At 39.2% G+C, this 25,838-nt stretch overlaps 1 protein-coding gene across 1 annotated transcript in view; it reads right to left on the minus strand.

Moving 5' to 3' along the window:
- The window catches only part of LOC127652825 (protein sidekick-2-like), a 225,093-nt gene that overhangs the window by 16,005 nt on the left and 183,250 nt on the right, over nt 1-25,838 (minus strand). The window contains exons 18-39 of the mRNA XM_052139227.1: nt 23,635-23,750; nt 23,247-23,442; nt 22,844-22,942; nt 22,568-22,759; nt 20,155-20,276; nt 19,944-20,053; nt 19,708-19,858; nt 18,070-18,307; nt 16,050-16,165; nt 15,349-15,538; nt 14,881-14,979; nt 13,318-13,512; nt 12,590-12,791; nt 12,388-12,491; nt 9,572-9,642; nt 9,336-9,471; nt 8,463-8,519; nt 5,303-5,404; nt 3,525-3,640; nt 2,849-3,035; nt 1,174-1,311; nt 105-266 (exon numbers count right to left, since the gene is read on the minus strand). Coding sequence (XP_051995187.1) covers nt 105-266; nt 1,174-1,311; nt 2,849-3,035; nt 3,525-3,640; nt 5,303-5,404; nt 8,463-8,519; nt 9,336-9,471; nt 9,572-9,642; nt 12,388-12,491; nt 12,590-12,791; nt 13,318-13,512; nt 14,881-14,979; nt 15,349-15,538; nt 16,050-16,165; nt 18,070-18,307; nt 19,708-19,858; nt 19,944-20,053; nt 20,155-20,276; nt 22,568-22,759; nt 22,844-22,942; nt 23,247-23,442; nt 23,635-23,750 — 3,099 coding nt within the window. The remainder of the gene's footprint in view (nt 1-104; nt 267-1,173; nt 1,312-2,848; nt 3,036-3,524; nt 3,641-5,302; nt 5,405-8,462; nt 8,520-9,335; nt 9,472-9,571; nt 9,643-12,387; nt 12,492-12,589; nt 12,792-13,317; nt 13,513-14,880; nt 14,980-15,348; nt 15,539-16,049; nt 16,166-18,069; nt 18,308-19,707; nt 19,859-19,943; nt 20,054-20,154; nt 20,277-22,567; nt 22,760-22,843; nt 22,943-23,246; nt 23,443-23,634; nt 23,751-25,838) is intronic.

The raw sequence follows: 25,838 nt of genomic DNA on the forward strand, positions 1-25,838 counted from the left end.
TATTTGCAAGTATTCAGCGATGTTTGTCATGTATGAAATTTTATTTGAGCTTACCGCCCTTTAATATATATAGCTAAATATGAGCAAAAATCAGGCAACAAGACCTTCTCCTGGGCCAGTGGTGATGTTGGCCTCGATCTCTGGTCCATAGGTAAGGGTCTTGGCACGAATGCGGAAGTTGTAGGTAACTCCGTCTGCAAGATCCTTGATTTTCATCCACAATGGGGCACTGCCTTTCACATCCACAGTGACAATCTTACTAACACCTGAAGTGTGAGGAGAGGAGTCTGTAGAAGAAACACTCAAACTCTAGATACCATGCTACAGTGAGATAATTTACCCTAACACTAACAAATTACCTTTGCTAAACTCTGCTATTCTTGTTTACTGTTGCTTTTTTCAGAATACCCATTAATATGCAGCAATGTGATTAAAACTATCCAAACACACACAACTTCCATAGACTCAAGCTTATCTGTTAATATGGTGAACAGCAACAGTTTTTAAAGGATTAGTTCACCCAAAATACGGGTTTGAGGGTGATGTTGACATGAGTAAATAATGACAAAAAGTTTCATTTTTGGGTGAACTATCCCATTATGGTAGGATTGGTCAGTAATGTTTATAAAGCAGGGCTTGGAAGGGTCAATGACACATACAAATACACATTATTTTACATTTATATTCATATATGTGTAAACATTACACAAAGTCATGCTCTATGTATTAAACTAATAGAAAAGTTGGGTCTTTGCCATTGAGGAGTCTCCTCCAGATTTTGAGAATGGCTCCTCAGTAAACAGCAACCCAATACATCTGGTTTCCCCACAGTTCTGGCCACTCTGGTGTCATTAAGAGGACAGCATGGGCCCACAGTAATCTTTAAACTCCATTTCCTCTCTGATCCCAATTACGGTGGAATTTGGCCAATGCAGCACACTTTGAAATGTTTTAACCATGCATTGCTCAATGACAGGGCAAAGGTGGGGAAACTTTACAGAGGGATGCCATTCATTACATGCCAAAAGAAGCCTCATCTTTAACATATTTTGAATGCAAATATGTAAGCTAAAAAGAGCATGACAGCCCTAAATGGGTGTAAATCAGCTGCTGACTGAATGTTACCTCAATAATTTGCTCTGTGAAAGCTTTTAGTGTGGTGTAGTTTCTCACCATCCACTGGTGAGCAGGGCTCGTACACCATGCGGTATCCCTCTACGATGCCGTTGGGCTGCTTGGGCTCACCCCAGGACATGTTGACTGAGGTGGTGGTGAGTTCACTGAAGTGGATAAAACTGGGAGCACTGGGAGCTGTGAAGGATGAGAAACTCTAATTAAATCATGATAGACTGATTTCTATACATCCAAGGTCTAAAATGAATATCCAAGTAAAAATGGACTTTGGTGAATAAACAAGTTTGCACTTTATTAGGTACTTAGCACATGCAGTTACAAATTGTGGCAAAAATGTGTGGATTTAAAATATGATGGTATTAAATATATTACTATTAATATTTAAATATATGGTTATATTTAATAAAGAATTTATTAAAATATATAAAGAACAATATTATCTTAAATTATATGACATACAGTATATGATAAATATAATTGTTTAATTATTTTGGGAAAATATATAATTTTTAATTTGTTGAAGGGTTTATATTTTAGTTTATAGTATCATTTTTACTGTTTTTTTTCCTTCTTCTTTTTCAGTATATTAAAATATGTACCTTTTATACAGTTATAAAGTGAATGGGGCCAGTCTTTAAACATTAAAATACCCACTGTTTCAAAAATATATCCACAATATGTAAACATACCTGTACATGTTAACATGTTCTATTTGTTTTTAGTGTGATAAAATGATTACCAGGTTTACCGGTGATCTGTCTTCATGGCAATGAAGTCTTATCACTTCATACCTTATCACGTGGCTTGATAACCACGGCATCCACCGCGGCATCCACGCTCAACTCACCACGCGCCCCACCGATGACCACGAAGAGGTTACCCCATGTGACTCTACCCTCGCTAGCAACCTGGCCAATTTGGTTGCTTAGGACACCTGGCTGGAGTCACTCAGCACGCCCTGGGATTCGAACCAGTGCACTCCATGGGTGGTAGCCAGCATCTTTTACCGGGAGATTTTTTTAACCGGGAATGATTCAAGACACTGGATATTGCTAGATGCAAAAAGTCTTGCTCTACATCCACATTGCGATACAACATTCAGAGTGTGATAACACTACTTTTCAGTCCATTCATATTTAAACACTTTTGTGTTATGAGAGCATAGATTAATCTTGTAGTAATGTAAGATGCTTGCCCTCCGGAAGTTTGGCAAGGGGGCTTGCATTGGCTCATCTCCCAGCGTCTTGGTGCAAGCTATGTCAAGAGTCTTGCCTTAACTGTTCTCATTGTTACATCCACTCTATACTGTCACTCTATTCAAGACAGTGGAAAAAGGCAGAATTAACTATTGTAAATCACACAGCTCTCCTCATGCTAAAAGGCCAAAAACTTCCGCTACATGTGGCCCATTTTCTCAAATCCGGTTCCCAGCTCCCAGTCAAAAACGAACTATTATGGGCTTCCGTTCCCATGGACAACCGCCGAAAACTCAAAGACATCTCCTTCATAACATAATACCACAGCCCTCATGCATTCTGCATGATGTGATCTTTCTCTCCAATTCAAAATTAATAACCTTCTCAGCAAGGAGCTTTGGGGAAACAGTGGGCTCAAAGCCCTAGAATATTCAAGCTGTTACAGATTGGACGGTTTAAGAATGATGATCACTTCACTGGTTGTTGATTGATGTAATTTGCATTGACTTTTGGATCACCTGCTTGCTGAGTACGCCCTCTGGTGGGCAAAGAGCGTGGGCCATCGCCTGCAGCGTTGAAGGCAGCCACGTTGATCATGTAAGTGGTGTAGCCAGTCAGGTTCTTTAACTTCACGCTCAGCTCAGGCAGGAACAGAGTGCGGAGTCTCTCAGTCTCATTCTGTAGCTGAAACTCCCAATAATAAATCTAGAAAGACACATCACAAATACATCTGGAATATGGTAGACTTAGTCACCTAGTTATTATTCGAACAGAATAGTAAACTGTTTGTTCCACACACTGTTGACGTAAGAATGTGGGCTGTAAGTCATTTGTATGGTGATTTTCCCAAAAAGTGTAAACTGTGATTCTGTGGTGTTATCAAATCATTGCTCTTGTTTGTTTGAGCGGCCCAACATAACAACATTGGCTTAACCAATGACATGAGTTTGGGGTGGGACTATCTGTTTGGACCAGTGGAAGACAGGTAGAGTGTTTTAACAGTCACATTTTTTTGCTGTTCGTTTGGTGACGCTGGCACAAAAATGCACACTTAACAATGAACTTGTATTGAACCTGGAGCATTCCTTTAGGTGTACTTGGAATTGTGTGGTGAACCATCATAGGGCGATCAAAGTATCATAGTTGGAGGGCCACTGTTTTAAAATACAGGTAAGGTCTTTTAAAAGTTTTTACCTTATAGCCTTGAATATCTCCATTCTGGGCCTCCACTGGGGGAGGGTCCCATGTGACATCAAGCTGAGTGGCTGTCGAGGACTGGATAACGACGTTCTGAGGCGGGGCGGTGGGCACTGATGATAACACAGAGAAATAATGAAGTTCCACCTTAGCAATAGCAAAAACCTAGACAGTCTGAGCTACTTTTTGTTTTTTAGACTTTAAAGGTGAATCTCAAGAACCCTGTCAAGAAGATGTTTGGGTCATATTTCACCCAAAAATCAGAAGAAAGAACTACAATATTACATTTTGCTTAAAGAATACAATGCCTTTTTTTTAGTACCATTAAGATATTTTGCATTGTGATTTTTCTTCATGACAATTGAAAAACATGCCCCCCAATCCAAATTCATATTACCGTAATGCAAAAAAACTAAAACAATTGTAAAGCATCAATACGTCATGCTAGTATTTGTTGTACTACTTTTAATTTATGCTCATTTTAATCAATCATTCTATTATTGTACTTTTCTAATAATGTTTATATATATATATATATATATATATATATATATATATATATATAAAAAACTAAAAACTAATATAGTAAAACATGACTGTATAATAGTAATGAGAATCAAATAAGAATAACGATTGAGAATAACATACATATACTCGTGAGTGGGTGCGAGCAATGCGTTGCGTTTGGGCTTTCACATTGGCCGCGTCTCTTTTCTAGGTTCCCACGGCAATGGTGGGCTGTCACTTGCACTTGTTTATCACCATACTTGGTCGTGATTGATTAATATATATACTGCAAGTCCCTTTCAAGGCAAGTCAGTCCACTCTGCGGTCATTTTTGGAAAGATCTCAGGCAGGCTGGTCAGCTTTTTCTTTGTAAACAATCGGCATAAACGTACAACTCCTATCTACTTGAATGGGGAAAGACTGAAATTTCCACAACGGTTGGTCATGATTATGATCAAAGAACATATTTAAAGTCAGCAGTAAAATCTGACAACAATAGTATAATTTTGTTTTTTTTAAATGTTCAGGCTGGATCAGCTAATGCGCATTCACATTCTTGAGTTGATTGACAGGTGATGTCTTTATCTGGCTCTTTTCCTGTAAGGCGGGCATTCCAATTTCTCCCATTCGTTTTAATACCAGTGGTCCATCTCTTCTAAATGACCTCTGTATATATACACAACACGGCAAAAGTTTATTGATTTATTAATCGTTTCATTTATTCAGTTATTTTGTGTTTGCATGCGTGCAGACCTATAATTTGTAGTGTATTGTAGGTTCGGTTTAAATATTTTTGATCTGCTTTTGTTTCTTTTCTATAATTTCCCGATTATTTAAATTGTCTACTGCCCCAGAGCTGTTGAGTTCAGCATGAGCCGCATGGCAAAAATAGGCTCGGTGCTGAAACTGTCCGCTAACTGCCGCATCTGGGAAGCTTCACCTCGTGACTCACGCTTGCAATCTGAAGGGTGTAACCTGTTAACACGAGCGCAGAAACTAAAATGCGTTGCTCACACCTGCTCATATGTGAAACCGGCATAATGGACTCTCAAAAGTAAAACACCTGGAATGTGCTTAATTGTCATTATAATAATGCCACAATGCAAAACATCTTCCTACATTTTTTTCCAGAAATGATTGACCTAGACATGTTTTCATGAGATTCAACCTAATACTGACTAACAGCAGTGCCGCACCAACATTTATTAGTGACTGTGAAATTAAAAATATTGAGTTGGAGCATCAAGAAGAAACTTCTGTATCCTTACCCGCCTCTCCCACAAACACTTCCTGGGGTGAGCTGGTGGGCCCCTCCCCAACAGCGTTATACACACTCAGTCTGATCTCGTAACGCTTGTGTTTATTCAGATCTGAACAATGGAGAAAATATGCACACACGCTATTCAATATCACATGAGAAAACCTTAAGTGGTGCTAAAACATAATGATCCAAGCCCAATGAAATGAGATGTAGTAAGGGAATGTCAATGACAGTTTGAAGAGAAATGAGAGCAGAGAGATTTACGAGGAGAGATAAATGAGTTGGGCTCTCATGTGGGCGAGTAAACGAGGTGTGAGAAAGAGTTGTTACTGGAGTTCAGAGATTGAGTTTGGCAGGATAAAAAGCAGTGTTGGGGAGTAACTAAACAAAAAGTAGTGACACTACAAACAACATAACTACATTCTTCTGTAGCGTGACAGTAGTTCAGCCATGTTCAAAACAGAGTAGCTTTTCCAGCAACAAGGAGTAGGTGGATTACTTCTGATGTTATCTGGTACTGATTTCAAATGACACAACTAAAACTGTAATCAGTAATTGTATAGATTGTACTTTTTAGGTAATCTAATCTGATTATTTTTGGATTACTAGATGCATTGGGAAGTCTTATAGTAATTTTAGTGAATTGGTTCATTCGGATGGTTAATTTAACTGAAAAAAATGTAATAATTCACTGAATTGGTGATATTATGTATAAATAGAGCAGTTCAAATGCTGGCCCCTCATTATTTTCCTGGCAAATAAGTACTATTGTGGTTGAAGTATATATACATAAAAAACATCCAGTGAGCGGCAGTTCTGCGACAGAAATGTCTTGTTGATGAGAAAGGGTCAACTGAGAATTGCCAGACTGATTGGAGCTGACAGAAAGGCTATGGTAACTCAGATAACCACTCTGTACAACTGTAGTGAGCAGAATAGCATCTCAGAGTGCACGTGTCAAACTTTGAGACAGATGGGCTACAGCTGCAGAAGACAATGTCGGGTTCCACTTCTGTCAGCCAAGAACAGAAAGCTGAGGCAGCAGTAGACACAGGCTCACCAAAACTGGCCATTTAAAGACTGGAAAAACATAGACTGGTCTGATGAATCTCAATTTCTGTGGAGGTGCACAGATGGTAGGCCCACTGCAGCCTCAACTCCTGACCTGTATCTGCGTGATTTTAAGCATTAGACTGCTGCCACACGTTTGGCTGATTAGATAATCGTATGAATTAGTAGGTGTACAGGTGTTCCTAATAGACTGGTGAGATTATATATTGATATACAATATATTTAATATACTAATAAATATATATCTGATAGCTAGGGTTGTCAACCGTCCCATATAATATGGATTCGTCCCATATTTGAGGGAACAAAGTTGAGTTCCATATGAAATCCATACGGGTTGCCGTCTGTCCTGTATTTTAGTGTCACACCCAAACTGCCGAGAATGTTTCACAAAGCAGGAAAATGGACCTGAAACACACACCTTTTGGCTGTTAAACTTTACACGGACGCTACACTTGACAGAAAGCAGCCAGGGAAAAATCAATGACAATCAGCGCACATCTTCTGTTGTGTTTTCTGTCAGACATATAGCATTTGAGTGCATGATAATTGTTTCTCACCATTGTGATTTTAAAAACACCAGTAATTCGTGACATTACATTACATTGCATATTTTAGTGCTTGTTCTGGAAGAGAGATTCATCTAAATGATGGTGAGAAAAACTGCAGCAATTTTAATAGTACAATACAGTACAGGTTTAGTAAAAAACACTTTTTTGTGATTGTTTTACATTTCCCATGTGATGAACACTATTTATAGAAACAAAAAAAAAAAACACTTTCATCCAAGAAAACATTTTTCTCTCCCATACAAATCCATTATAATACATAGTTACTACTAAGACTTGTGATAAAAAAATACTATTTTTTTTATTATAATAATTATAAAATACTATTTTTGACACATTAGTCATAAAGCCTAGTGTCTACAAATGGATGACCCACATTTTTTACAGGAAGCCAGTTCTTTGAGGTTTAAAATTGAAATAGGGAAGAAAATGCTTGTCTTTCTCTATTGATTGCAGCTTTAGTCTTTTTTTTCCCTTCACAATTTGGAATGCCCAATTCCCAGTGCACTCTAAGTCCTCGTGGTGGCGTAGTGACTCGCCTCAATCTGGGTGGCAAATTACGAATCTCAGTTGCCTCTGCGTCTGAGACAGTCAATCCGCGCATTTAATCATATATGGCTTGTTGAGCGTGTTACCGTGGAGACATAGTGCTCGTGGAGGCTTCACGCTATTCTCCGCAGCATTCACACACAATTCAAGATTCATGCGAGAACCACATTATAGCAACCATGAGGTTACCCCATGTGACTCTACCCTACCTAGCAACCGGTCCAATATGGTTGCTTAGGAGACCTGGCTGGAGTCACTCAGAACGCCCTGGGATTTGAACTCGTGTCTCCAGAGGTGGTAGTCAGCGTCTTTACTCGCTGAGCTACACAGGCTTTATTGCAGCTTTATTCTTTTGTCAAAAGTAGTATTTCTTAAAAGTTAAGCTAGATAGATATTAGAAGTTTTCATTTTAAGTGTATTAGGTGCTGTTCAAACCTAAATAATTTTAGCATCCTTCCACAATGTTTTCAATTGTTTTATATGTAAACAAGCTATGGGTGGACCTCTTTAACCGTTGTGACGCATCTCATGCTGGAGCCCCGCTGGAAAAAATAAGTGCTCTGTAATTAAAGCTAGAAAGACCCGTATTTGGCTGGTAGAAAGTTGGCAACCCTACTGAGAGTATATTTAAAAGATAATTATACATTTTCAGTTGTCTGTCCTATAACAGACGTATTTTGCTCAACGACACTCAGATTAAGAGAAAATTTAGAGTGAAAATGGCAGTAAATACAAAATCCACACAAAAACCAAGCAAATTTGAAGCCATTTTTTCTTAGTTTCAGTGTTGCCGTTATTTCTGCGTTTTGCTATTGTAGAGCAGAGTAGTGTAGCTAACATCTTTCTCAACAGAGTAGCTTGTAGGTGAACTACATCAAATTATAAGCAGTTTGACAAGCTACATTTTCAAAGTAGCTTCCCCAACACTGGAGGAATGGATGATGACAGAAACACAGAAGAGTGAATGTGAAGACTTACTATCCAGCTCATATTGTGTAAGTGAAGATTCAGTCAGGTTCCTCACACTGTAGGGGGCTGAGGAGGGATGGGTGGAGGGGAGAGGAGAGGAGGAAGAGGATGGGTGTGAGGAAAACCAAAGGCAAATAGGGAGAGAGAAAAAGAGACAGGAAGAGAGAGAAAGAAGAGCTGGATTAGCGCATTAGTTCAATGCTAGCTGAAAGACAGGCTGGACCGGCAGCTCTCTATAGCTTACTGCGAGAGGAGAAACTAGCTGATGAGGAGACAATTAACAGCTCTCGAACACTATACAGCTTTATATATATGCATGTTAATGAGACAAGCCACTATGGAATTTGTAGAAACAGAGAAACATGAAAAAACAGAGTTAGCATTTTGGTTAAATTAAGCTCTGTTACACAAATTAGCCTATCTCTCCATATTTCCATACATATGTCAGTGAAATAAGTTCTTGTGCCAATTTCCTCCTATGATTTTGGAGCAAAACTACAGGTAAAAAAAACAACCTGGTTAAAAAAAACAAATATGGGTAACAAGGTATGAAGCTAGTTTTTTTTTTTTTTTTTAAATGTAACTTTATATATTCATATTAAAACTAAAATGTAAAAAAAAATACCAAAAATAAAAAGTGACAATGGTGTTTGTTGGCCATGGTATGTCCCATAGTATTCTTAGCAGTACCGAGGAGTACAATGTAAATATCATGCTGTATGTGGTAGTTGTTAAATCAAAGTACCATTTTAATACCATATAACTCCATGGTACAACCACAGTACTTTTTTCAAGGGTACGGATACCATGTAAATTCTAAAAGAGATGAGATAAAGTATGTACTAATTGGAATGCTCTTTAATGAGTTTCATTTAGACTCACCTGTGAGCTCGGCCCAGTTGGCAGACGGGCTGTTGACTGTGCGCATGGTGAAACTACGCAGGCGGTCGTAATGCAGTTCTCTGTAGCGAACTCGAAAACCAAGCAAAATGCCATTGATCTCATCTTCAGGGGGCGGCTGGATGGGTTTAAACACATTATGTCATTCCTACACTCAACAACAGTTTAACACATAGCCTATGTCTCCTCTCAGAAATGCACAATGAATTTGACCTCACCTTCCAGCGGACCAGCACAGATGTGGTGGTGTGTGGTGTCACAGACAATATTGTGGGAGCTTTATCGGGTGCTAAATGAAACAAACAGACAGTTTTCTTAGTTAATGATTGCAAAGCTGAAAAGACCTTGATAAGAGTTGAATAAACTGAGAAACAATCAACCACTTACACAAAACCAACTAAAGCCGAGTGTACACTGTGCTATGTTTTCTGTCCTTTACTATGTTGCTTTTCAGATTATACACTATGACACCAGTGAGACCTTGGGTCAAGGCAACTTTTATGTCAGACTGTGCGATACACATCTTAGCTAAGATTCTGGTCATGATGACATATTTTTGGGTATTTTGGTATACACACAAAATTTATATAAGGATCGCACAAACCCTAGCATGCAAGCATTTGTGCTAATGTTGGCAATTCTTTTTGCCTGAAAAAAAAAAAAAAGCTAAAGGTTGTAGCTGGACAAAAATGGGAATTTGTGGACTTATTACTCAGAGAGAAGAGATGATTTATTTGTATTAACAAGCCCAAAGAAGTGGGGAATGCCAAGAAAACCTTCCCCACACCATTACACCACCCCCACCAGCCTGGAATGTTGACACAAGGCAGGTTGGGTCCATGGATTCATGCTGTTGACGCCAAATTCTGTCCCTACCATCTGTGTGCCCCAGTAGAAATCAAGATTCATCAGACCAGACTACATTTTTCCAGTCTTCAACCGTCCAGTTTTGGTGAGCCTGTGCCCACTGCTGCCTCAGCTTTCTGTTCTTGGCTGACAGAAGCGGAACCCGACATTGTCTTCTGCAGCTGTAGCCCATCTGTCTCAAAGTTCAACGTGTTGTGCATTCTGATATGCTATTCTGCTCACTACAGATGTACAGAGTGGTTATCTGAGTTACCATAGCCTTTCTGTCAGCTCCAATCAGTCTGGCAATTCTCCGTTGACCCTTTCTCATCAAAAAGGCTTTTCTGTCTGCAGAACTGCCACTCACTGGATGTTTTTTTGGTTTTGGCACCATCCGGAGTACGCTCTAGAGACTGTTGTGCATGAAAATCCCAGGAGATCAGCAGTTACAGAAATACTCAAACCAGCCTGTCAGGCACCAACAATCATGCCATGGTTGAAATAACTGAGATCACATTTTGCCCTCATTCTGATGGTTTATATGAACATTAACTGTGGCTCCTGGCCCGTATCTGCCACACAGTTGGCTTATTAGATAATCCCATGAATAAGAAGGTGTACATAATAATAACGTAATAAAGTGCTCAGTGAGTGTATCAATAAACTTCATAGAAAGTGCACTTGCCACAGTTTTGTATATTCATAGTATCTCAATTGCTTCTGTCTCTTCATGTAACCCCAGACTGACACTATGATGTTTAGATCAGGGCTCTGTGGGGGCCATACCATCTGTTGCAGAACTCCGTGTTCTACTTCTAATTCATTCTTTTAACAAAATAAATATTTCCTATTGACACACTAAAGCAGAAGATATAATAACTATGTTAAGACAAATGTTTTTGTGAAACATCTAATATGCCTAAGACTTTTGCACAGTACTAAATATACACAGATGAGCCAAAAAAGTATTACCACCTGCCTTATATGCTGTTGGTCCTCCTCGTGCTGCCAAAACTGCACCGACCCACCAAGGCACATTATCCTACTGAAAGAGGCCACTGCCATCAGGGAATACCATTGCCATGAAGAGGTGTACCTGGTCTGCAATGATGTCTAGGTAGGTTGCACAAGTCAAATTGATTTCCACATGAATGGACCCAGGGTTTCCCAGCAGAAAATAGCTTAACACTCCTTCCACTGGCTTGTCGTCCTCCCACAGTGCATCCTGGTGCCATCACTTCCCCAGTTAAACGACCCAAATGGACATGGCCGTTCACGTGATGTTCAAGAAAACAGGACTCATTGGACCAGTGCTCCAAGGTCCAGTTCAGAGGCTCGTGTGCCCATTGTAGGCACTTTTGACGGTGGAGAGGGGTCATCATAGGCACATTGATGGGTCTGCGGCTACGCAGTCCCATACGCAGCATGGTGCGATGCACTGTGTTGTGAAGCAATCCTCCCGTAACCAATCAATCAAATTTTGTTCTCTTACCATATAATCTACCCAGACCTTGACATGTGGCCTTGTTAGGAGATGATCAACGTTATTAGCTTCACCTGTGAGTACTCATAATATATTTATATATAGCTATTTTGATTACTATATACACTGGCGGCCAAAAGTTGTACAGATTTTGATGTTTCAGAAGGAAATTGTTACTTTTATTCACCAAAGTGGCATTCAACTGATCACAATGTATATTTTTTCCAAAATCTCTACATTATTCCAAACTTTTGGCCACCAGTGTATTTAAATTATCTTTATATGGGTTCCTCGTGAAGAAAGCACTAAATAACAAGATTTATGTTACTAGAATCAACATTTTTAACTAAATGTCTCTCTCTCTCAATTGCTGTGCTCCAGGTGGTTCTTCATCAAATGGCCACCATGAGAGCAGTCATACTCCAGGACTGCGGCCCAAAATTTCAGATACACTCAACACTCAATGAGGTAATTAACTGGCCTGTATTGATGTCACACTAAGCGATTCAACATTTTCATTTTTAGGTGAAATATTCTTTTAATAGTGGTGTGACTGTTAACAATGTTCCGATTCCAAGCCAAAAGTTGAGCAATGTTTAACCCTTCACAAACAGTGTCCTATTTTGGTCACATCATGATCCATCTCAGTTTGTCATTAGCAACTTTTACACCTACAGATTTAAAGTGTTTGACAGTTGCCCCTACCGTCCTGTAGAGTGGTGATTGCTTCGCTCTCCTCGCTGTACTCGCTGTCCCCAATATCATTAGTGGCCTTCACTCTGAACTGGTATGAAGTGAAAGGCTTGAGCCTGTAAATAAGAGAAAAGCTCAATAAGAGTATTACGATGCTACTGGGGTTAGACCCTCAAAGATAAAAGAGTTCGCCACAAGTTCACGTAGAACTTACTTGTCTATAACATAGGTGGCAACCTCATGATTCACTGATGCTGAATGGATGGTCCAGTTACTGTTGGGCAGCTCCCTGTATTGGACGGTGTAGTATCGGATTGGCGATAGACCGTCGCTGCCTGGTTCCCAAGACAACAGCACACTGCGGGCCTGGACCTCTTCCTGAGGCACAACGGGACGGCTTGTGGGCTGCGGCCGTGCTAAGGGGATGTCAGTTGAAACATTTAAATAAAATAGTTTGAACTGAAATTAAACATTTCGCATCAAATTCTTCCAATAACAAATTATCTGAGCCATGGTGTCCACATTAATTTCATATTGCTACACTCACTGTATTACAATAATTGTCTCATTTGAGTCTATATTAATTTGTTCTAACAAAAAATGTGAAACAAAGTAGATACTTAAGGAATAGTTCACCCTAAAATGAAAATGTTCTAATAATATTTTACTATAAATCTCATTGCATGAGATAGGCCCATACAATGCAAAACTTGCATTGTATGGGCCTACAAAACTGATATATATATATTTTTAAATATTTGTTTGTATTCAGCAGAATAAAGAAAGTCATACACATCTGGGATCTGTGAGTAAATGATGAGAGAATTTTAATTTTGGGGTGAACAATCCCTTTAAATTAACTATTAATAATGTCTCGTAATCATTGAAAAAACAACCTCTGAGCAATGTTATTTTCCTCTAGGTTTGTTGGTAAAGATATACCTCTCTTCTCCGTAGTGACCACCAATGCCTCGGCCACCTCTCCCCAGCCCTTTCGAGTCTGTGCCGTGAGTCTGAACACATACACACTCTCTGGTTTAAGTCCATTTGCTGTGTACTGCCGTGCACTGGGGTTCAGCACATCAACAGTGGCCGAGGTAATACTGGAGGAGTTTCTCCGGTGAGCAATCTGATATGCTAGATGAGAGAGACATACATAAAAATTACAATCAGTGGATTACAATTACAATCTGAAATTGATCTAATTAAACAATAAAGTACATGAGCTTTAAAAATCAATACATATAATGCATGTATCCTTGTGGTTAATGCTCTAGATTGCCACGAGAAAATTATTGCACTGTCAGAATCTAAAATGTGAGCCTGGAACCAACTGAAGTAACTGAAATGGCCCATCATCATTTTGTAATGCACTTCAGCCTAAGGTTGCTGTTAGTGTTCCATCCCTGTATACAAAACAATGACTACATTTACATGGACAACAGAAAGCACATTTTATATATTGCAAGAAAACAGGTTATAGGGTGAAAGCAGCATTCCGGTTTATATGCACTATACAAGCAGTGTACTCTTTACTCCTGTATACACGCGGCTTGGTCAGTAAGCAGCTTCTGCCACATCAACGTAATTTTCCTGCAACGCTTGTGTAAATAACAAACATGGACTCCGAGGAAGACTTAACTATTTTATTTCCAGGTATTCAACAGATGTTGCTGTTTTTGTTTTCTTAACTTTCAATCGTGACCTGCAGCGGAATTGCACTGCAATAGTGGGGGTTACCTCTTATGCAAAACACTGGGATTCCCCCAATGCATGAGCGCATATACTCAAATGTGATTGACCATCGATATTTTACATGGGTGTGTACAAATGGGTATTGTTTATAGTTTATGTTCTTTTCCCTCTTATAAATGTTGAATTCTTTCCACATTGATTACTTGTTGTTGGGCTCCATCCTATGGCGGTTGTTATCCGGTCTGTTCATGCACATACGCACTCTTCAAACACCCATCAGAACACCCCTTATTTGTTTACGTGACCACATTAAACCACATTCTCTGGGAGAGACCCAGGTGTGTTTAACAATTAATCCTTTAAGCAGCATAAGGAAATTGGTGTTTTTGTTTACATGATGTTTCAGAATACCGCTTTCTGCAAACACCCTAGATGAACCTTTTTTTAAGTGCATGTTAATGTGGTCAATGTTAAGCTTTGCTAAGGCATGCATCACTATTTCTAAAGCCCATACTTAGCAGCCATACAAAGACAAACTGCAGTAACTACGGCAACACTAAAACTGTGAAAAGTGTGATACTAAAATTCTCACACTTAATTTTCTCTGAATCTGAGCAAAGTTGAGCCAAGCCATCTGTAACAGGACTGTAAGTGACTAGATTTTGTCAGGATGGTTACTGTGTTTTTCTTTTACACATACTGTATGTTAGATTTAGGGGTTTTGCAAAAACGTCTGCTTTGTCCCACATCATTTATTAACTTTTTTCCCCCCACACAATTTTAAAATCTAGTTTGGATTTACAAACTTACCAAGGATAATACCATTTGGCTGGGCAGGGGGTTGCCAGATCAGTCTCACAGAGGACATCCTGACTTCAGGAAAAAGGATGCCGACTGGTGGACCAGGAACTGTTTTAAGAAAAAAAAAAAATCAATGCTGCATGTACCAATACACCAGAAGCAAGACTTGAATATTTCACCCAAAAATCTAAATACTGTTGTAATTTAATCACCCTTACGTCATTCAAACGTTTTTTCCACTGTGGAACACAAAATGAGATGTTATGCAGAATCTAAGCCTTAGTCACCATTCACTTTCATTGCATCTTTATTGCTTTACAATGAAAGTGACTGATGACTGAAACTGTCTTTTGTGTCCCATGAAAGTAAGTAAGTGTTTTGAAACAACACAATGGTGAGCTAATCAAGCAAGAAATTACATTTTTAGGTGAATTTGCCCTTTAACTAGTGACTGGTAATTGTGGTTTAAACTCTTACCATCATCAAGTGTGCGCTCAAATATAGGCGGAGAGCTAGGCATGCCGTCTCCTATGCGGGTGAAGGCCAGAACCTGGATCTCAAAAAGGACATATTTCCCAAGGCCAGTGAGCTGTACACTGTAAGTGGTGTTGCCCTCTACTGTCCAGAATCGCAGGGCTGAATCTGCATCCTTCTCTTTGTATACCACCTGAAAGTTATGAGAGCAGAAATAGATGTACACTTATTTGGCCAACAGTATGTGCTTGTATTGATGAATGCTTAGCTAACATGAAGTGGTTTCTTTAAATTAATTGATCCAATCAAAGAACTTAAAAGTACACAAATGGACATGTGCTTTTATACACTCCAAAAATATTTCATATTTTTCATAAATCCAAAAAGATTTATCATTTCAATTTAATAACAAATTTCCATTAATTGAATTGAATAGTCTAGAAGAAAAACCTTTTTATATTTGTACATTTTATTTGGTTAAAGATTAGGCAATTCAATTAGATGGAAATTTGTTATTCAATTTAAATGGATACATCTTAAAAATAGGCTAAAATATTTTGTGGAGAGTATGATTCTAAGAATAAATGCCCTCATAAAGGTAAAAATGCCCTTGGAAATCTATTCCAGTGGGCAAATATTGCCCATTTAATAAAAAAGTAAATCAAGGTCATACAAATCTAGAGGACAACAAGTTTTCAAGGTACCTTATAGCCCAGAATAAGTCCATTGCGATCAGTTTCTGGCACATCGCCCCAACGGACCAGTATACTGCTGGAAGTGGTGGCAAAAGCAGAGACATTTGCAGGGCCACTGGAGGGGACTAACAAATGAAGGATACAAGAAAATATGGACAACATTTTATAATAAGGTTCTATTTGTTCACATCAGTAAATGCATAAGGTTTTTTTTTTTTAGGTTAGTATATAATGCATTAACTAATGTTACCACACAACCATTAACATAACTGAGATAAAAAAACAAAACAATATACTGTATTTTTCATTGATAGTTTATGTAAAATGATGTTAACAAATATAACCTAAGTATTACCAAAACCAAATTAACATTCCTGACTGTGATATGAGTTTCAGTGGAAACAAATGCATCTGACAGTGCAGTCTAGTTGAAATTCTGTACCAATTGGTAAAAAACCTGTTGTCAGCTTTGCTGCCAGCTGTTGATCAAACAGCACATGACAGATGGTTTGACTGATGAGAAGTGGACAAAAGGACATTTTAATGAGCTAAGCAATACCCATAGGAAAGAAAAAACACAAAGGGGCATCAATTATTTTTCCAAAACATCAATTAGATTAAATGGAGATGTCTCCTCTAGAGTTTGTGGAAATATCAACAATGTCTAAAACTGTGATCAGATTTGCCAATATACCAAAGTCTGCAATCTAAAGTCAGAGAATACACAGATGAGCCAAAAAATGATGACCACCTGCCTAATATGCCGTTTATCCTCCTTGTGTCGCCAAAACAGCGCCGATCCTGTCGAGGCATGGACTCTACAAGACCCCTGAAAGTGTCCTGTGGTATCTGGCACCAAAACATTAGCAGCAAACCCTTGAAGTCCTGTAAGTTGTGAGGTGGAGCCACTGTGGATCAGACTTGTGGGTCAAGCACATCGCACAGATGCTCAATCGGATTGAGAACTGGGGAATTTGGAGGCCAGGGCAACACTTTGAACTCCTCATCATGTTCCTCAAACCATTCCCATACAATGTGTGCTGTGTGGCAGGCCGCATTATCCTGCTGAAAGAGGCCACTGCCATCAGGGATTACCATTGCCATGAAGGGGTGTACCTGGTCTGCAACAATGTTTAAGGTACGTGGCACGTTTTAAAATGACCATCCACATGAATGGCTGGACCCAGGGTTTCCCAGGAGAACATTGCCCAGAGCATCACACTACCTCCTCCGGCTTGTCGTTTTCCCACAGTGTATCCTTGCGCCATCACTTCCCCAGGTAAATGGCCCACACGTACATGGCCGTCCACGTGATGTAAAAGAAAACGGGACTCATCAGACCAGGCAACTTTCTTGCACTTCTCCAAAGTCCATTTCTTCTTACACTTACGTGCCCATTTTAGGTGCTTTCGAAGGTGGACAAGGGTCAAAGGCACTCTGACGGGTCTGCGGCTACGCAGCCCCATATGCAACAGGGTGTGATGCACTGTATGTTGTGACATATTCCTCCTGTAACCATCATTACATTGTTCTCTGACTTGTACCACAGTAGACCTTCTGTTGGTTAGGACAAGATGGGATAGCCTTCATTGCCCTCACGCATCGAAGAGCCTCGGGCACCCAACACTATGTGACCGGTTTGTGGTTTGTCCCTCCTCGAACCACTGTCGGTACAAACTCACCACTGCTGACCAGGAGCACCTCACAAGCCTTGCCGTTTTAGTGATGCTCTTACCCAGTCATCTGGCCATAACAATTTGGCCCTTGTCAAAGTCACTCAGGTCTTTACTCCAGCCCATTTCTCCTGCATTCAACATGTTGACTATGAGAACAGACTGTTCGCTTACCTTCTTATCTACCCAGACCATTACATAAGATGATCAATGTTATGCGCTTAACCTGTGAGTGGTCATAATGTTTAGCCTCATGTGTAAATGAAATTTTTTAATTTTATTAATTAATATTAATTATATTTATTTAATTCTATTTATCAATATTAATATTCTATTAATTTTATAGTGCTTCTCACGTGACTCTCTGGTTCTCCCATGAACTGGTTGGCTCCAGGGCCCGGGTCCAATGCCATTGAATGCCTGCACTTTGACCTCATACTCCGTCCATTCTTCCAGGTCCTCAATGGTGAACTCCCTCTCCAGCCTATCAGGAATGATGTGGGACAGGACGCCACCCTTTGAGCCCAGTCGAGAGTGTTGCACCCTGTAGCCCACCAGCTCTGGATTGCCATTGAATTCCCACTCTGGTAGCGGCTAGAACATAAACACACTTCCACTTAGATTATAAATCTTACAGTTTAATAATATTTACAATGTCACACAGGATCTGAAAGAGTTGTATTCATTTATTTATTTATTTTTAAAATGTTAAGCAATTGTATATATTTTTTTGGGATCATTTCTATAATTTTAAATAGAGCCTATTAAGAGCTAGAAACACCAGAAAAACGAAATGGCTTCTCCATTTAATACATGTGAAATATGCAAAATATTACAATTCAATAGATAGAAAAAATGAAACCATCCTGTATTCTCGATTCATTTATTCATGAAAGGGAATGCAAAATTTGTTCATTTGGAAACACTTTACAATAAGGTTCTATTTGTTAACATTAGTTATTACACAGTGGCCTGAAATACTCGATTCTGATTGGTCAGTGGCGCCATCTAGCAGCCAGTAATTGCTCTGTAACAACTGCAGCACCACGTATCAGACCGCTCATCCGGGGTCTGCGAGCTGTCTCACCTGCTTCGTGTAGCACTCTACGATCTCTACAAGTAAGCTAATAAAATTATTTCAACTCAAATCAATGTTTCATGCGCATTTATTTATTTATTTGGAAAGTTGTCTGTACAGTCAGAGGGTTGTTATCCGCTATGCGCTGGGTGACTCCCTGTCAGGGTTTATTATGCGATAACAACCGGCTAACTGCCTGGAACACTCGATTCTGATTGGTCAATGGCACCATCTAGTGGTCTGTTATTGCTCGGTTTACAACTACAGCTCCATGTATCAGACCGCTCATCCGGTCCTTACGAGCTGTCTCTCCTGCCTCTTTGATCACCTTGCAATCTCTTCAAGTAAGGTTTATAAAATATTTTCAACACAAATCAATGTTTCATGTCCATTTATTTGGCAAGTAGTCTTGTAATAGGCTGAATAACGAGGAGTCCGATGACATTTTCGCAAAATAAATACCAAAAGAAAACTCTTTTGATTTCAGCTGTTCAGCGATTTGTTTCTTCTCACATAATTACACAATTTCAACGCAAATCAATATTTTATGTCCATGTATTCAGTTATTTGGTTAGTAGCCATGTAATAAGCAGGATAATGTACAGTCAGCTGGATTTCATTGCAAAATAAACCCCTTTAGGGTGATACAAGACCCCTCCGCTTCGCATCGGTGATCCCTGATCACCCTGTTGGGATTTATTATACGATAACAACCGGTTGACTGTACATTATCCCTTATTTAATAAATGCTGTAAAACGATTGTTCATTATTAGTTGATGAGACCTAAGTGTTACAGTTAATATTACTTATTCAATGTTAAAAGTACTTAATCTTTTCTGCTAAATTCACCACAAAATAATTGTTTTCAGTTTCTTGAATCTCTCAGCCAAATTCAATGAAATATACTGTACTTACCACCCATCGGAGCCACAGGCTGGTCTCACTGGCTGTGCGGAGAGTGATGTTTGCTGGGGCGATATCAGGAGGGGCCTGTAGGGTCTGGATCTTCCTGGATGGCTGGCTGGGTGGGCTCGTGCCCACTATATTCAACTGCCTCATTCGGAACCTGAAATCAAATGCCATGTTATGACACAGCCCCAAAATACTGTCTATCACACAATCTGAGAAATGAACATGCTCAGTGTAAAGACCTGTAGTATGTGTAGGGATTCAGGCCCTGGACTTCAAGGGATCGTGCATCAGGCTCATTGGCCAACTGATGGACCATGACCCACTCCTCATTTTCTCCAATAACACCGATCTGAATGAGCGAGAAAGATGATAGATCAATGATGCATAATAAAAACAGACACTTGAGGTCATTCCTTGAGCTGAATACTCAGCATATCATTTCTGCACTACCTGAGCCTCTACCAGCCAGCGTGAGATGGATGTTTTGCCGTCATAGCCCGGTTTGAACTGCAGGGTGACAGAGCGTGGGCTGATGTTGGAGATGGCGATGTTGGTGGGAGGTCCAGGCATCTCTATGGGAATGGAAGAGATGACGAAGTGCAAGAATGAATTGTAGAAATGGTCCAGCAGGAAAAATAAAGGCCAGGTAAAGGCCTTGGAACTATATAATTCACATTAACTAACAATATTACCAACTGAATTGATTTCCTGTTGTAGAAAATGTTTTTAATCAATATTTTTGTCTTGTTTTCCAGTATAAATATTTATAAATTTTACTTATCCTGAAGGTACTTACAATTGAAGTGAATGGGGCCAATCTATATACAATAGTACATTAAAATACACACTGTTTCACGAGTATGGCTACCAGACGTAAACATTATAAATGTTAACATTATTTGTGTTATAAAATTGCTTACAAATGATTTTTGTGTAAAGTTATATCTAATTTTACAATACTGGTAAATCCCTGTAATCTGGTAAATGGTGTAATGCTGGTACATTTCTGATTTTATCACACTGAAATCATGTTAACATGTATAATGTTTATGTCTTGTGGCTAGACTAATCTTAATCTTATACAATTTTGCTTCTTAAATAAAACTAGTTTTAAGGATGCTTTGAAATTTTACTGGAAAACAGATTAAGGGAAATCTTTTGAAGGGTGCCTTGTTTTTAGCTGATTTATAAAAAAAAATCAGAATCAAAGGGAGGCACACATTGTCCTTATTTGCATGAGACACATTCCTGTCTGCCATCAGTTTTTGCATGCACGAGCAGAAACCCACAAATTAGCAGATAGGTTTGATTTAAAAACCGTGCGATCCATCCTGTACACGGATCCTTCATTATCAGCACCTACAGCGGACAACTTCAAAGTATTTTCTCAGAGCGTTAAGTCTCTGCTTGTGTCTAAGGGATTGCTGGAGATTACAAATTTTAATGCACAAACACATCATATTGAGTGTGCCTTCATTAGCTGTGATATCAAGAGTAAGGTTAATAAGGCCACACTGTAGATAGTTAACATTCTGAGGAACTTACTGCCCAGTAGTCTCTTCAGTACATGTATTTATTCGACAGACACTTTTATCCAAAGCAACTTACAATCCATTCAAAGCATTCATTCTATCAGCATGATCTCTGAGAATAAAACACATGGCATTGCGAGGTAAGCAACATTCTCTACCAGATGAGCTATAGTACTTCCCATCTTTTTTGCCTTATGACACTTAATAAAAAATATGTTCCTCATATTGTACTGGATATTATTTCTTTTAGACCAATGAATTTCAGTTGTGATTATTGGATTAGGATTATTAATAATCATTTATAGAGATTGCACTCATAAAAATAACAAATTTAATGATTCATTATTAAATATTTTAGAGCCAAGCATAACTAGAGAAAATATATATTGAATATAAAATGCTCAGTTTTGCAGATAAGCCAGTTTTCGCTGCAGTATCCTTTGAGAGTTTTTCTCAAAACCTTCTCAGGTGGTTGTTGGGGCTTTTTCTTCTATCAGCTTGCATAGTAAGGTACACATAGGAGCGCACCTTAAACAAGGTTAGCCTTGAGTTAGTCTGGCACGCATGGCTCTCTTAGGTCATTGGTTTAAATAAATCCACACATAGCAATGCTAAGTCACTTGTTATATAAGCTCTGGGCTTTCCAGGTTCAGGTACACATTATGACTGGTCACTGGGCATTTAAGCCTTTCGGTCAAGCAGGCCCAGCCAAACATATAAATTTAGTTCATTAGTGTTACGCGATTCGGCCAGCGGCCAAGGCACACCAAGCTAGCACACACTTGGTGCACATGGATCTTCAGAGCAGCAACAGTACACAAGTCTTGGCGATAGATCTGCTTGGTTGGGGGGATGTGTTTCCCGTTATTGTGTGTTATTGTTATTTGTGCAGCTCCCCTGATTTGTTGGAGGATTGTATGTATGTCTATTTGTGCAGCAGCAGCAGGATGTCCACATGCTAACTCAGTAGGTCTGTGCATGTTCTAGCAGTAGCAAGTCTCGGTACATGTTCTGGAGCAGCAGCATAGCAGATCTAGTCTGCCAAATCCAATATCCTATCAATATGTCATACCCACATACTAAATCTTTCGAGAGTTTACATGACTGAAATACATTTAAATAAGTCACTCTTACACATAAAAAATAAAAATCATCATATATTGTGTTATGAGTGTCATCCTCAAAAAGTTTAAACTTTTAAACACACATTACACAAATAATATATATATTATTTGTGTAAAAAAAAAGAATGAAAAAAAAAATCACGAGGTGAATGATGACATTTTTGGGTGAACTATCCCTATAAGTAGAAACTGACAAACAAAACTAACCTGGTGGCACACCGGAGGATATGGTGGAGGATGACAGCTGACCTTGACCTTTAGAGGTCATCCCAGCCACCTGAATGGTGTATGTGGTAAGGGCGGTCAGGCCTGTGACACGGTACTCCTGTGTCATGTTTGGTAGGTAGTGTGTCACCCGTGTGTTTGTTCTGTTGAATTCCTCCCACGAAATGCGATACCCTGCAGGCACAAGACAGGAGATGGTTGAGCATAAAGTCACTTCAGAAGATCAGATGGGATTGCGACAGGGGGGAGTACAGATACCTGTAAGTATGCCATTCTTTTCAGCTGGGTCTTTCCAGCTCACTTTGAGAGATGTATCCAGAATTTCTGTGAAGCTCAGATGACCGACAGGTCCTGGGGCTGAAAACACAGACACATTAACATCAAACCAGAGTCTTTGACCCATAAAATGCATTTCTGTATTTCCTATTGAAACAGAGAGTTTAAATAAAATGATTTCAAAGGAGCCATCCTTTTTTAATAGGCTCTATTCATGCCACAACCATGAACCACAATTTGCTACTTGTTAAATCTAACAGACATGGCTGAAAAGCCACAACGCTAAAATACTGATTTCACTGGGTCTTTAAAAAGAAACCTGCAGGCCTGAACAGAACAAATCTTGGGTAAAAATGCACATAGTTCATAAAAAAAGGACACTCACTGTCTTCATGTGTGCGTATGCGCTGTGGAGTACTGCGAGGGCCATCTCCAGGCGTGGTGAAGCACAGCACGCAGGTGAAGTACAATGTGAACTTTTTCAGTCCGCTGATGTAACCTACATGAACGCTGTCTTGAAAATTGGGTCTCACCGTAACCAAGGTAACATCTTCCTCGTGGCCTGGTTCCCATGCCAACAGCTAGAAAAAGTAGACGAGTTAGAAAATAGAATAAAAAATTGGACAGGTATGACCAATATCGCTTCGCACAAGCCAATGTAAGACCTGCTGCTGTCTCAGCATGACATATATTGGAAGTAATGAAACAGTTTCTATAAATGTAGCAACGCAGTCCTGTGCTTGACCACTAGAGGGCAGTGGATGGACGTTCACCTTGTATCCCTGGTTGATACCATTGATGAACTGAGGACTTGGGGCACTCCATGTAAAACGGACTGTGGTGGAGTTGACAGCCTCTGCTTGAACATTCCCTGGTGGGACCGTGGGCACTTGAAAAGGAGATTTGAACAGAGAATGAGATGGCGAGGGAAATCAAAGAGCAGATAGAGAGATTGAAAAAGAAAACATTGAAGACACTAGTAGAAAGACCAATTCAGACTAGCATTTATTTTCATGCTAGTCAAGGCTGGTTGGTCCTAGATTGTAGATTATCTGTTCAACCAGCTCGATGCTGGTTGCTGGTTTGGCTAGTTAAGAAGCCTGTTGGGGACACCAGCACACCAGGAGCTTATAATAGGAACCAGTATCTAAAACACAAGGTTGTTAATTGTTAACATTAGTTAAGTACTCCAACATAAATGAACAATGAACAATACCTTTTCAGCCCTTATTAATCTTGGTTAAATTAAAAGTTGCATGTTTTAACAAATGAACATTAACCAAGATTAATAAATGCAGTACTAATATACAGTTCATTGTTAGTTTGTGGTACCTAATGCATAAACTAATGTAAACAAAAATAACCTTAATTTACCTTATTTACCCTTATGTTACCAGCCAACACATGCTGGTGACCAGCAATGAATGCACTGCAAAAAATATAATAATTTTTTATTGTTTTTGAGTACAAATATCTAAAAATCCTAAGATTAAGATCAGAAGTGACACTGCATAAGACATTAAGACTTCAGAGAATCTGTCTTTAAAATAAGCACATTTTATCTTTATGCACTGGCATGAGTTTTTCCACTTGTTTTATATTCTAATATTGAAAATAAGGCTTAATATCTTATATATTGGAGTGTTACTTAACATTTAGATTTAGATTACATACTTTTACAGGATAACCAGACAAAAATACTCTTTAAGGGGTCATGTCATGCATTCTGATTTTTTACTTTATTATTTTCCTTGAGATTCACTAATAATGTTATTAAAGGTTTTTGTATTAGGTTTTTGTCCCTTTTCCACCCCGCTCTGGCCCTGTCTGAGATGCATTCTGTGTACTACCCCTCTAAGACTTCAACATAGACGCCTTAGATGTAGTCGAGACCAGCTCATTCAAGTCCAAGTCCAGTCCGAGACCAGAAGAGGGCCGAGTCCGAGTCGAGACCAGTCTATGACATATAATTACATACAGTCTTCCAGATGTAAACGCACACATCAAATAGGCATCTGGGTATTGTATATCTGCTATCAGGGAAAAGAGTATAACACAGGTGTCTCGAGACACGTTTTTAACAGTTGATGTTCTTATTAACTTGACAAAATAACTTTGGGGTGCTCGAGACGCCAAAAACACAGCAATGCGTAATGCAATGGTCAAAGACATCCATTTAGCATATTTACATAGAAAAACAGTATGGGTGGATGCAACAACACATTTGGTGTGAACAGCCCCTTATTAACAAGACACAGCACCAATGGAAGTTTCTCAAAATTACCTCTCAAAATCTCTCAGTCTTTGGTTGACTGTAGGTATCCACTTTATCCAATGATTAGTTTGTTGTCTGTTTTCTAAAATATCCTGATGCTGTTTAAATGAGTGAAGCAGCTGCAAATTATTGAGTGAGATAGCAGTCCAAATTAATCGGACTGAATAGCCAATCGATTCAGACCTTTTTGATAACCTGTTTGGCCAATTTGCTGAAATGAACCGACTCAGTAGAATGATTTATTGGTGAAAGGGCATCACTAGTTCTGATTCAATGCTGCAGAGTGAAATTAGGGACAACCATCAAGATCTCGGATATAGTCAGTCGAAAATGTTTGTCAAATTGTCGAAGCTTTACATTGTATATTTTTTTAAATGAGACTCGACTGGACTCAGGGTTAAATCCCCGAGCCCACACTTGTTCGAGTATGAGTCAAGACTGAGTCAAATTGCTCAAGAGTCCATGACAAGACCGAGACCATGAAGATCTGGTCTTGGACCATGACTTTCCAGTCTTGAGTACCACAACACTGAAACACGCCCACTGTGTTATAATCGACTAACATATTGGCAGAGCAAACACCCCCTGCCAACACTTGTGGAACTGTTTTTTCCAAGAACGAGAGAAAGAAAATGTGCAAGTAATTTACAAAATCCCCTGAAAGCACTCAGTCCAGGAAATCAATAACAGCTTAATGTCCCA

This window comes from Xyrauchen texanus, chromosome 12, assembly GCF_025860055.1.
Source record: "Xyrauchen texanus isolate HMW12.3.18 chromosome 12, RBS_HiC_50CHRs, whole genome shotgun sequence".
In the NCBI taxonomy this organism is placed as follows: Eukaryota; Metazoa; Chordata; class Actinopteri; order Cypriniformes; family Catostomidae; genus Xyrauchen; species Xyrauchen texanus.